This window comes from Bison bison, unplaced genomic scaffold, assembly GCF_000754665.1.
Source record: "Bison bison bison isolate TAMUID 2011002044 unplaced genomic scaffold, Bison_UMD1.0 scf7180017864322, whole genome shotgun sequence".
Lineage (NCBI taxonomy): Eukaryota > Metazoa > Chordata > Mammalia > Artiodactyla > Bovidae > Bison > Bison bison.
The window spans coordinates 4,846,475-4,859,936 of record NW_011494894.1 but is presented as its reverse complement, the minus strand read 5'-3'; the positions used below and the strand labels follow the sequence as shown (position 1 = coordinate 4,859,936).

Below are 13,462 nucleotides of genomic sequence, written 5' to 3'. Positions count from 1 at the left end.
GAAGAGATTAAATATGTCCTAATTACTTGGTCAAGGAATGGGTACATTTAAATAATCATGAATCTAATTGGAGGTGAGACTAAAGAGCATTGATTTATCCAAGAAATACTTAATTAACTTAATTAAATACTTAGCATCTGTTATGTTCCAGCATAGAATTGAGCACTGCAGGGAGAACTTGCATCCTTTTGATTTTCAGCAAACCTTTGGGTATTATTTTCAGCCTAATTTTTAAATTGAAATGAAAGTCTAACTTGAAACCAAGTTGAAATGCTTGCTTTTTCCAATTTCATTATAGTTTTGTGAAAAGACTTTGTCCTAAGTTTGTCCAATGCAATTGTGAATATGTACTATTTACTTGCTGTGTGCTCTGCTGAAACCACAGAAAAATCAAAATTTTTTTCCAGTTTTATTGAAATATAATTGACATGTAACATTGTATAGGGCTTCCCTTTCTTTACTCAGAGGTAAAGAATCCACCTGCCAATGCAGGAGACGTGGGTTCAATCCTGGGATGGATTGTTATAATCTTTATAGCTAAAATTTCCAAAAATAAATCACCTTCTATAATCTTTGTATTATCACAAGGAAGAGGAAATGGCAACCCACTCCAGTATTCTTGCCTGGGAAATCCCATGGACAGAGGGGCCTTGGGGCTACAGTCCATGGGGTCGTAAAGAGTTGGACACAATGTAGTGACTGAGCACGCACCAACATTATACAAGTGTAACGTGTACAACATAATGATTTTATATATGTATATACTGCAGAATGATCACCGCAGTAAGATTAAAATCCATCACCTAAAAACTGAAATTAAAAATCAAAATTAGTTTATGAGTATCAGTGGTATTTCCAACTAGTAATGCTGAAGATTTTAGAAGCACAAAAGGAAATACAGCCATTCAGAGATTCAGTGTCAGAAATTACATGCCTAATTTATGTTTAATGCATTAATAATAATATATGCCAGTCATGGAGTATGTGTACGATCAAAGATTTTTACTAGACATTTTGTGTGTGTCTTAAGACTATATAGAGGCCATATATGTACATGAGGCCAGTCCATGCTATTCTTTTGCTGTAGTTTTAGCTGCTAAGTTGCGTCTGACTCTTCTGCGACCCCATGGACTGTAGCCCGCCAGGCTCCTCTGTCCATGGGATTTCCCAGGCAAGAATACTGGAGTGGGTTGTTATTTTCCTTCTTCAGGGAATCTTCCCAACACAGGGATTGAACCCACATCTCCTGCATTGGCAAGTGGGTTCTTTACCACTGAGCTACCCAAGAGCCTGCTTTCCTGTATTCGACACTTGTTATGGGATGTCTCATTAGCATTCTTATTGATTCAACTTCTTTGGTAAATATAAATTTAGTGTAATTATTATTATCTTTTGGACGACTGAAATGAGCTTTGGAAAGATTATGCAGTGGTGTGTTGGTAAATGTCTAACAATTGACTCTGCAAATAAAATGGTCTTGACTTGGAACCAGTCATTTGTCAGGTTCTGTGGTGTGAGTATTTTCACAGTGGCCCATTTCAAGCTACCACTTGAAATGATGGCACTGAACACAGAGTTGTAAAGATATGCAAATCTGGCTCTTGCAAGTTGGTGTGAACTGCCTCCACTATATGAACCACACCACTGTAATTATTAAGAAGAGTAATTCAATTGTGTTTCTAATAGAATTGTCAATATTTTTATGATCCATTATTTCCTAATTGAATCATTAAAGTGAGGAAGAAAGATGCTAGTAAAAGAAATAGAGATGATTGAATATTGAATAATAAGCTATTTGTTGTTCAGAATAAATAGTATTTAAACTGTATCATAGAGAAATACTCAATTCAGATACCTTTCTCAGACTTACGCTAAACTTTTATAAGACAGATTCTCCTGAACTGTATTAATTCTGAGCTATCTATTGAGGCTTTAATCAGGAGTGATTCTCTCTGGCCAAGAAGGGTGCCCATGAGGTAGATTTGTCACCAACCCCTATGACTAAATAATTATATCAACTTACAATGTAAAAGAATATTGAAGTGATTCCTATACTTATTTTTCAAGTAATTTCTGACAATGGCAAGAGTTTGATCTTGAACCACAATCTAGGAAGAATATGACATAAAAATGGCATATTGTTCTATGATTCTGTTGTATTCATAGAATTTGCATTCTTATGCCTTGATAATGAAAGTCTTAATTATTTCTCCAAAGTTCCTCCAAATGTTGCTGATGCTGAGATTCCAAGTGAAGTCAGTGTCCTTCTTGGGGAAAATGTTGAGCTGGTCTGCAGTGCAAATGGCATTCCCACCCCACTTATTCAGTGGCTTAAAGATGGAAAGCCCATAGTTAACAGTGAAACAGAAAGAATTCGGTATGTGTAAAAAGAATCTTTGTGTCATTAATTGTAATGTCTTCTACATTGCTTTATGCTTCAAATTTCACGTGAATAATAGTGAATTCAGTCTCTTTGGAACTTGGCTATCATTATATTCAGAAAGAAAAAGGATACAGTTTTGGAGAGCTGGACACAGATATTCTCCTGGGAGAATCATTCAAGAGTATTCGTGTATGCATGTGTTCTTTATCTTTCAACTCTGTGTTATAAAGTCTCCCTACATGTTCATTTCTGCAAGTGTTAGTTAGCTGTTGTAGATTTTATTCCCCTAATTCCAGAACATTTATACCAAAGTCTACATCATAAAAATAATTAGTTCCTCTTTCTTGCTAACATCAAATCAATTTCATCCTTCAAAAGATTCATCAGTCATCTCTTAGATGTGATTTTGTGTCCTGAAATCACCAAACCACCAGACATGCCATAGTGCTTGGCTCATTTTGAGAAAAGATACTATCATCATAACCTGGTTCATCCCTTATAATGTGTCCAAATCCCATTTTTAGTTGACTCTTCATGCCACAAACCTCATAGAGATGGAATGATAAATGTTACAGGCTTCCTGATATTTTCAACAAATGTATTTTGAAGGACAATCCATTATTCTATACTCTGCTAGATTATTTATTCACAAAGTCCCATAATATATACACACCAGAGTAATTGTAATTACTTTAAGAATTATATATACCTTGCGTGCATGCTTAGTCACTCAGTCATGTCTGACTCTTTGTGACCCCACAGACTGAGGCCTGCCAGGCTCCTCTGTCCACTGGATTTTTCAGGCAAGAACACTGGAGTGGGTTGCCATTTCCTTCTCCCAGGTATCAAACGCATGTCTCCTACATTGGCAGGTGGATTCTTTACCACCGAACCACCTGGGAATCCCTCAATGCATGAAAGTGAAAAAATAAAGTGAAGTCGCTCAGTCGTGTTCGACTCCTAGCAACCGCATGGACTGCAGCCCACCAGGCCCCTCCTCCATCCGTGGGATTTTCCAGGCAAGAGTACTGGAGTGGGTTGCCATTGCCTTCTCCGTATATATACCTCAGCAGGCATTAATTAAATGTATTGCAAACTTTATTACGTTGAACCAATATTTTAAATTTAAGGGTTTGCAGTATATTTTCTAATCAATGAATTGAATGTACACAATTTATAGAAAAATAAATGTTTTTTTTTTCCTGAAATTTTATGTTAAAATTTAAATATTAGTCCCCTTTACAAGATTAGGTGAATTGCCAAATAATGTTTTAGTTTAGAGGTACATTTTGCATTTCACTTCTTTGGTTGGACATCCCTCAAAAGTTAACCAGTATTTAATTATTTTTATTAAATCAGCTGTGATATCAACCCAGTTCCAAACCAAGTACTAGATAGTTGGTGGGACTTTAAGTTATTCTAAAAGGTAATATTTATACCTAGGAATTTAGGATCTGTTCCTTCTCCTCTTACATTAAGATCTCAAATATATTTATTCTTATTTTCAATTTTTTGATTATTTGTTCCCAGCTCCACAGTATATGTAGGTTTGTGAGGGGCCAATTTATCCATCAAATGAAGTAATTTTTCCAAAGTCAACTTAGTGTTTTCCTTTAGTTATGGCGGCCTGGCTTTTCGTTTATTCATATGGTTAAACTCATGGAATGTAAAAATTTATGTTTTGAAAAAGAAAAAATAAAATAGGCCCAGATAATAAAATTGTAATTCTCAATAATTATATTTAATAATATGATGTAGTAGAAATGGAATATTTACTCTTGACACTGGGAGAATCTAATGACTATTCTAAGAATAACCATAGATAGTAATTTAACCTCTTTATAAAACATAGGAAGTTTTATTTGATAATAAATGGTGTGTGAATAGAATCAGTAATGTAATAATCTTAATTTAGATATTATTGATAATGTAATCATATTGTTAGCATTCACTAACATTATGTAATTTTGTAATTACATAATTACATAATTACATAATTACATTATGTAAATTTGTAATTACATAACTAATATTATGTAATTCAAAAAGAAAGCTATAGCAATTTGTGGGAAAAAATTTGCAAACGACACCCATACATAAATACTAAGCTGTTGTCACTGATTAAATAAATTATTCCATCTTGCTCCTTCAGTTCAGTTCAGTTCATTTCAGTCGCTGGGTCGTGTCCGACTCTTTGCGACCTCATGAACCGCAGCACACCAGGCCTCCCTGTCCATCACCAACCCCCAGAGTCCACCCTAACCCATGTCTATTGAGTCGGTGATGCCATCCAACCATCTCATCCTCTGCCATCCCCTTCTCCTCCTGCCCTCAATCTTTCCCAACGTCAGGGTCTTTTCAAATGAGTCAGCTCTTTCTCATTAAGACTAATACTAAGTTGTTTATAGCTAGATTTTTTCCACCTTAATTTCTCATTAAAACATTGTAAACATTCTTCAGTTTTTATACCAGAATTTTTATAATTTTCATATAACTCCAACCTTATATTGATAAGTAATGACAAAACATTCTATTTCTGAGAAAAACATGCCTTTGCCCGTGATTTGGATAGAAAAATTCCTGGTGTTGTTCATTTCCTTTTCCTCAGAAGGAGGCAGCGGGTGTATGACACCCATTACTGTAGAAGTTTAGTTGGTTACCTGAAATCACCTTCAGTTTCACTAGCTCTGATTTCCATGTACTTAATGAAAAAGATTTGAACCATTATATCCAAGATGAAGATGCATTTTAGCATGACTCTTTTTTTTCAAGAATATAATAATCCAAGTGAGTTTTCCAGAAATAGCTAGCTCCATACAAATCATGTCAGTGCATCTGTTATATTCTCTCCTACAGGGTGGCTGTAGACGGCAGCACATTAAACATTTACAGAGCTCTCCCATCTGACATGGGGAAGTACACGTGTGTTGCTACTAATCCTGCTGGAGAAGAAGACCGGATTTTTAATTTAAATGTCTATGGTAAATATGAAATGTCATCCTCTTTTAGTTATGCGCCTTAGAATCTATCAGACGAAATGAAGCCGTAGGTGTCTGAAGCATTTAGTTCTAAAATCTGATGTCCTTGTTATTTCCTTTTGGGATACAAAGCAGAAACATGGGTAAATGTAGTTGAATGATTTGAACTAGTCATGAACCCACTCCCTCCTCTCTCATTTTCTGCATGACATAGTTCCACCTGCAATTAGGGGTAATAAAGAAGAAGCAGAGAAATTAATGGCTTTGGTGGATACCTCAATAAATATTGAATGCAGAGCCACAGGAATGCCTCCACCACAGATAAACTGGCTAAAGAATGGACTTCCTCTGCCTCTCTCCTCCCATATCCGGTTGCTGTCTGGAGGACAAGTTATCAGGTCAGCTTTTATTGTGTGTGATTTGCTACACAGAGTTACTGTAATTGTAAACCTTAACTTTGGTAAACTTGTAAAGTTGGTAAAGTTGGCTCCCTGATAAAGAATCTGCCTGCAAGAGATGCAAGAGACATGGGTTCAGTCCCTGGGCTGGGAAGATCCCCTGGAGGAAGAAATGGCAACCCACTCCAGTATTCTTGCCTGGAAAATCCCATGGGCCGAGGAGTCTGGTGGGCTACAGTCCATGGGGTCGCAAGAAAGTTGAACACAACTTAGCTAGTAAGCAACAACAGCTTCATCTAAATAATGTTTTAAAAATGTCTTTTCCTACATTTTTTACTTTTGTTTCCCTTTCAGTTTTTTTTTTTTTTTTAAGAAGAGGGAGAATGGCAAATATAAATTTGAAATGCTTTATTATTCTTATTTAAATGTTCATGTTTTAGTAAATTTCTATTCAATAGGTCTTTCATAGACATACCTATCATATATATTTTTTCAAGAGCTGCTATTTTAGCTAAAACTTTGGCAAAATAATGGGAAGATGCTTACTATAATTATGTGATTTTCACCATTCTCTATTAATATGTATTTGAAAAATATTCACCTCTCACATTATGTTACATTTTCAGTGGCTTACTCTTAGTGCCTAATCAGCTTTGTCAAATAAATTTCACTGGAGGCGTCTATGTTTTGCAATGGATGGTTATAATCTTTATAACTAAAATTTCTCCAAATAAATCACCTTCTATGATCTTTGTATTATCACAAGTATTTTTATTTGTATATGTTGATCAAATATCAGATTATGAAGTGGGATAAAATTATGAAGTGTTGGGTCAAACTGTTTTTCAGGATTGTGAGAGCTCAGGCACCCGATGTCGCTGTGTATACTTGTGTGGCATCCAACAGAGCTGGGGTGGATAATAAACATTTCAGCCTTCAAGTTTTGGGTATGTTACCAGCAACGTCCCTAGTACGTTACTATGTGCCCAGTATTAAGCAACAGGCTTAATTTAAATATTGACCTAGCAGGAAAGATTGGCAAAACAGGATCTTACTAACTAGGGCAGGATGCCTTTCTTCCCAGGGGATACATATATATTGAAGCATACTGTCTGTCAAAATACTTCTGTAACCTAGAATTTACCAATAAATGAAATGTCAATTTTTTAAAATAGCATTTCAATCCAGACACAAGAGCAGTCTTTTCATACAAAAAGACAGTTAAGACTGTTTTCTGATATGTTATCATCTGAGAGTATTTAAAATACGAATGGATATTTGTGTGTATACTAATTATCTGTCTGTGATGTTAGACAGAGATAGAACTCAAAACATTCCATTTCTCAAGATTTGCTAGATCAGAGACTTCAAAATCCCCAAGAACATCTCAGAAGAGTTAAGTAACTATTTACAATCGGCTAAAATGATTTATGTTGGATTATATAAAATTGACTCTGGAACTTGTTATTTTGTTTATTTCACACAAAGTAGTTGAAGTATACTTCTGGAATAATATCAGTTCAGTTCAGTCACTCAGTCGTGTCTGAATCTTTGCGACCCCATGGACTGCAGCATGCCCAGCCTCCCTGTCCAGCACCAACTCCCAGAGTTTACTCAAACTCATGTCCATTGAGTTGGTGATGTCATCCAACCATCTCATCCTCTATCGTCCCCTTCTCTCCCGCTTTCAATATTTCCCAGCATCAGGGTCTTTTCTAATGAGTCAGTTCTTCGCATCAAGTGGCCAACCTATTGGAATTTCAGCTTAGGCATCAGTACTTCCAATGAATATTCAGGACCAATGTCCTTTAGGATGGACTGGTTGGATCTCCTTGCAGTCCAAGGGACTCTCAAGAGTCTTCTCCAACACCACAGTTCAAAAGCATCAATTGTTCGGCACTCAACTTTCTTTATAGTCCAACTCTCACATCCATACATGATACTGGAAAAACCATAGCTTTGACTAGATGGACCTTTGTTGGCAAAGTAATGTCTCTGCTTTTGAATATGCCATCTAGGTTGGTCATAATTTTTCATCCAAGGAGCAAGGGTCTTTTAATTTCATGGCTACAGTCACCATCTGCAGATATCTTGGAGCCCCCCAAAATAAAGTCTGTTACTGTTTCCACTGTTTCCCCATCAATTCGCCATGAAGTGATGGGATCAAATGCCATAATTTTAGTTTTCTGAATGTTGAGTTTTAAGCCAACTTTTTCACTCCTCTTTCACTTTCATCAAGAGACTTTTTAGTTCCTCTTCACTTTCTGCCATAAGGGTGGTATCACCTGCATATCTGTGGTTATTGATATTTCTCCTGGCAATCTTGATTCCAGATTGTGCTTCATCCAGCGCAGCGTTTCTCATGATGTACTCTGCATATAAGTTAAATAAGCAGGGTGACAATATACAGCCTTGACGTTCTCCTTTTCCTATTTGGAACCAGTCTGCCATTCCATGTCTGGTTCTAACTGTTGCTTCCTGACCTGCATACAGATTTCTCAAGAGGCAGGTCAGATGGTCTGGTATTCCCATCTCTTTCAGAATTTTCCAGTTTGTGGTGATCCACACAGTCAAAGGCTTTAGCATAGTCAATAAAGCAGAAATAGATGTTTTTCTGGAACTCTCTTGCTTTTTCATTGATCCAGCGGATGTTGACAATTTGATCTCTGGTTCCTCTGTCTTTTCTAAAACCAGCTTGAACATCTGGAAGTTCATGGTTCATGTACAGTAGAAGCCTGCCTTGGAGTATTTTGAGCAGTATTTTACTCAAGTGTGAGATGAGTCCAGTTGTTTGGTAGTTTGAGCATTCTTTGGCATTGCCTTTCTTTGGGATTGGAATAAAAACTGACCTTTTCCAGTCCTGTGGCCACTGCTGAGTTTCCCAAATTTGCTGGCACGTTGAGTGCAGCATTTTCACAGCATTATCTTTTAGGATTTGAAATAGCTCAACTGGAATTCCATCATCTCCATTAGCTTTGTTCATAGTGATGCTTTCTAATACCCACTTGACTTTGCATTCCAGGATGTCTGGCTCTTGGTGAGTGATCACACCTTCGTGGTTACCTGGGTCATGAAGATCTTTTTTGTACAGTTCTTCTGTGTATTCTTGCCACCTTTTCTTAACATCCTCTGCTTCTGTTAGGTCCATACCATTTCTGTCCTTTATCAAGCCCATCTTTGCATGAAATGTTCCCTTGGTATCTCTAATTTTCTTGAAGAGATCTCTAGTCTTTCCTATTTTATTGTTTTCCTCTATTTCTTTGCATTGGTCACTTAGGAAGGCTTTCTTATTTCTCCTTGCTCTTCTTTGGAACTCTTTGTTCACATGGATATATCTTTCCTTTTCTCCTTTGCATTTCTCTTCTTTTCTCAGCTATATGTTAGGCCTCCTCAGACAACTATTTTGCCTTTTTGCATTTCTTTATGTTGGGGATGGTCTTGATCCCTGTCTCCTGTACAATATCATGAACCTCCGTTCATAGTTCTTCAGGCACTCTATCAGACCTAATCCCTTGAATCTGTTTGTCACTTCCACTGTATAATTGTAAGGGATTTGATTTAGGTCATACCTGAATGGTCTAGTGGTTTTCCCTACTTTCTTCAATTTAAGTCTGAATTTGGCAATAAGGAGTTTGTGATCTGAGCCACAGTCAGCTCCTGGTCTTGTGTTTGCTAACTGTGTAGAGCTTCTCCATCTTTGGCTGCAAAGAATATAGTCAATCTGCATTCAATATTGACCATCTGGTGATGTCCATGTGTAGAGTCTTCTCTTGTGTTATTGGAAGAGGATATAATATCTGGAATATATTATAATAAATTAAAGGTGAAAGTCTAAAATGTTAAAAAAAAAAATGACCAAATTTAAACCACATTTAGTTTTGTATGTTCAACAAGGAAACAGTCCTGAGAGCTTATTATTAATATTTTGCAAAGTTAGTAATTAGCCTATAATACAGATTTTTATAGTAAAGTCTTAATTAATTATATGGTATTTTAAATTCTATAATTTTATAGATCACAGAAACACTACAGAACTAAGGGAACCATTTAAATTTTTAATCTAAATTGATATAAAATAATAATAGATATATAATTTTGTTTTCTATGTAGTACCACCAAGTCTGGACAATGGGATGGGGACAGAGGAAATCACAATTGTCAAGGGTAGTTCCACCTCCATGACATGTTTTACTGATGGAACCCCAGCTCCCAGGATGTCCTGGCTTAGAGATGGTCGGCCTCTGGGGCTAGATGCCCATCTGTCAATCAGCTCTCAAGGAATGGTCCTTCAGCTCATCAAAGCAGAAACTGAAGATTCGGGACGGTACACCTGCATTGCCTCGAATGAAGCAGGAGAAGTCAGCAAACACTTTATCCTGAAGGTCTTGGGTGAGTAAAATAATTGGGAAATATGTCATAATAAAGACAATGAGTAAGTGTAATTTTTAGAATCACTGGCTATGGGACAAAATTTTTAAAAATTTCATTGTACTTCATATTTCTGTTCTGTAATTCACCTACATTTACTTTTATCTGAAGCATGTTATTGTTTCTTCTCTGTATAAAAGGATGAGCCCTACTACTTATAAAACATCATTCACTGACCAAGTCACACACAGTAGATAAGTAGTTTTTTAACTTTTTCCAAGAATTAAAATCCTCCTTCATGGGTAACAGCCTTTTCATGGTGAAGGGGCTTGCATAACTCAATGAAGCTATGAGCCATGCCTTGCAGGGCCACCCAAGGTAGATGGGTCATAGCGAAGAGTTTTGACAAAACATGGCCCACTGGAGGTAGAAATGACAACCCACTCCATTATTCTTGCCATTAGAACACAACAAATAGTATGGAAAGCAAAAAGATATGACACCAAAAGATGAGCCACCCCCGAGAAGAAGGTGCCCAGTATGCTACTGGCAAAGAGCAGAGGGCAGTTTCTAATAGCTCCAGAAAGAATGAAGTGGCTGGGCCAAAGCAGAAACAGTGCTCAGATGTGTACACGTCTGGTGGTAAAAGTAAGGTCTGATGCTGTAAAGAACAATATTGCATAGGAACCTGGAATGTTAGGTCTATGAATCAATGTAAATTGGATGTGGTCAAGCAGGATATGGCAAGACTAAACATCAACATCTTAGGAATCAGTGAAATAAGATGGACTGGAATGGGTGAATTTAATTCAGATGACCAATATATCTACTACTGTGGGCAAAAATCCCTTTGAAGAAATGGAATAGCTCTCATAGTCAACAAGAGAGTCCAAAATTCAGTACTTGGACTGTGGGTGAGATCATGAGCTCCTTATTGCCAAATACAGGCTTAAATTGAAGAAAGTAGAGAAAAAGCATTAGGCCACTCAGGTATGACCTAAATCAAATCCCTTATGATTATACAGTGGAGGTGACAAAGATTCAAGGGATTGATCTGGTAGATAAAGTGCCTGAAGAACTATGGGCAGAAGTTCATAATATTGTACAGGAGGCAGTGACCAAAACCAGCCCAAAGGAAAAAAATACAAGAATGCAGAGTGGTTGTCTGAGGAGGCTTTACAAATAGTTGAGGAAAAGACAGGTGAAAGGCAAGGGAGAAATGAAAAGATGTATATACCCAACTGAATGCAGAGTTCCAGAGAATAGCAAGGAAGGATAAGAAGGCCTTCTTAAATGAACAGTGCAAAGAACTCTTCGAGAAAATTGGAGATATCAAGGGAACATTCATGCAAGGATGGCTCAATAAAAGACAGAAATGGTAAGGACCTAACAGAAGCAGATGAGATTAAGAAGAAGTGGTAGGAATATACAGAAGACCCATACAACAAATGTCTTAATAACCCCAATAACCATGGTGTTGTGGTCAATTACCTAGAGCTAGACATCCTGGAGTATGAAGTCAAGTGACCCTTAGGAAGCATTACTACAAACAAAGCTACTGGAGGTGACGAAATTCCAGGTGAACTACTTAAAATCCTAAAATCCTAAAGATCATTTTAAAGATGATGCTATTAAAGTGCTACACTCAATATGTAAGCAGATTTGCAAAACTCAGCAGTGGCCACAGGACTGGAAAAGGTTTGTTTTCATCCCAATCCCAAAAAAGGGCATTTCCAAGAATGTTAAAACTACCATAGAATTGCACTCATTTCACAAGATAGCAAAGTTTATTCTCAAAATCCTTCCAGCTAGGCTTTAGCAGTACGTGAACCAAGAGCTTCCAGATGTTTAAGCTGGATTTAGAAAAGATAGAAAAACCAGAAATAAATTGTTAACATTTGTTGGATTATGAAGAAAGCAAGGGAGTTCCGGAAAAACATTTGCTTCTGCTTCATTGACCACATGAAACCCTTTGACTGTGTGGATCACAACAAACTGTGGAAAATTCTTCAAGAGATGGGAATACCATACCACCATACCTGTCTCCTAAGAAACCCAAATACAGGCCAAGAAGCAACAGTTAGAACCTCACATGGAACAACCGACTGGTCAAAATTGGTAAAGGAGTATGACGAGGCTGCTCACTGTCACCCTGTTAACTTAACTTCTATGCAGAGTACATCATGCCAAATGCCAGGCTGCTGAATCACAAGCTGGAATCAAGATTGCTGGGAGAAATATCAACAACCTCAGATATGCAGATGATACCACTCTAATGGTTGAAAATGAAGAGGAACTAAAGAGCCTCTTGATGAGGGTGAAACAGGAGAGTGAAAAACCTGGCTTGAAACTCAGCATAAAAAAAAACAAACTAAGATCAAGGCATCGGGTCCCATCACTTTGTGGCAAACAGAAGAGGAAAAAGTGGAAGCAGTGACAGATTTTTTTTTACCCCCTTGGGCTCCAGAATCACTGTGGATGGTGATTGCAGCCATGAAATTAAAAGAAACTTGCTCCTTGGAAGGGAAGCTATGATAGACCTAGCATGCTGAGTCACTCAGTCGTGTACAACTCTTTGCAACCCAAAGGACAGTAGTCCACCAGGCTCCTCTGTCCCTGAGATTCTCTAGGCAAGAATACAGGAATTGATTGCCATGTCATCCTCCAGGGGATTTCCCTGACCCAAGGGTTGAACCCACATCTCTTATGTCTCCTATAATGGCAGATGGTTCTTTACCAATGGTGCCACCTGGGAAGCCCTAGACAGAATATTAAAATGCAGAGACATCACTTTGCCAACAGAGTTCTGTATAGTCAAATTTATGGTTTTTCCAGTATTCATGTACAGATGTTAGAGTTGGACCATAAAGAAGACTGAACACCAGAGAACTGGTGCTTTCAACTCATGGTGCTGGAGAAAACTCTTGAGAGTCTCTTGGGATGCAAGGAAATCAAACCAGTCAATCCTAAAGGAAATCAACTCTGAATATTTATTGGAAGAACTGATGCTGAAGCTTCAGTACTTTGGCCACCTGATACAAAGGGCTAGCTCACTGGAAAAGACTCTGATGCTGGGAAAGGCAAAAGGAGAAGGGGGAGGCAGAGGATGAGGTATTTAGATTGCATCATCAATTCAATACACATGAATTTGAGCAAGTGCCAGGAGATAGTGGAGGACGTAGTAGCCTGGCACACTGCAGTCCATGGCTTCACAAAAAGCTGAACACTTAGATCAGTTCAGTTCAGTCGCTCAGTCGTGTCCAACTCTTTGCAACCCCATGAATTGCAGCACGCCAGGCCTCCCAGTCTATCACCAACTCCCAGAGTTCACTCAA

General features: G+C 37.6%; 1 protein-coding gene across 3 annotated transcripts in view; it reads left to right on the top strand.

Moving 5' to 3' along the window:
- Positions 1-13,462, top strand: part of HMCN1 (hemicentin 1) — a 541,857-nt gene that overhangs the window by 414,565 nt on the left and 113,830 nt on the right. For all 3 annotated transcript variants that reach the window (XM_010853073.1, XM_010853072.1, XM_010853074.1), the window contains exons 64-68: positions 2,218-2,377; positions 5,240-5,364; positions 5,576-5,759; positions 6,609-6,706; positions 9,870-10,148. In XM_010853073.1, the coding sequence (XP_010851375.1) occupies positions 2,218-2,377; positions 5,240-5,364; positions 5,576-5,759; positions 6,609-6,706; positions 9,870-10,148 (846 nt within the window). The remainder of the gene's footprint in view (positions 1-2,217; positions 2,378-5,239; positions 5,365-5,575; positions 5,760-6,608; positions 6,707-9,869; positions 10,149-13,462) is intronic.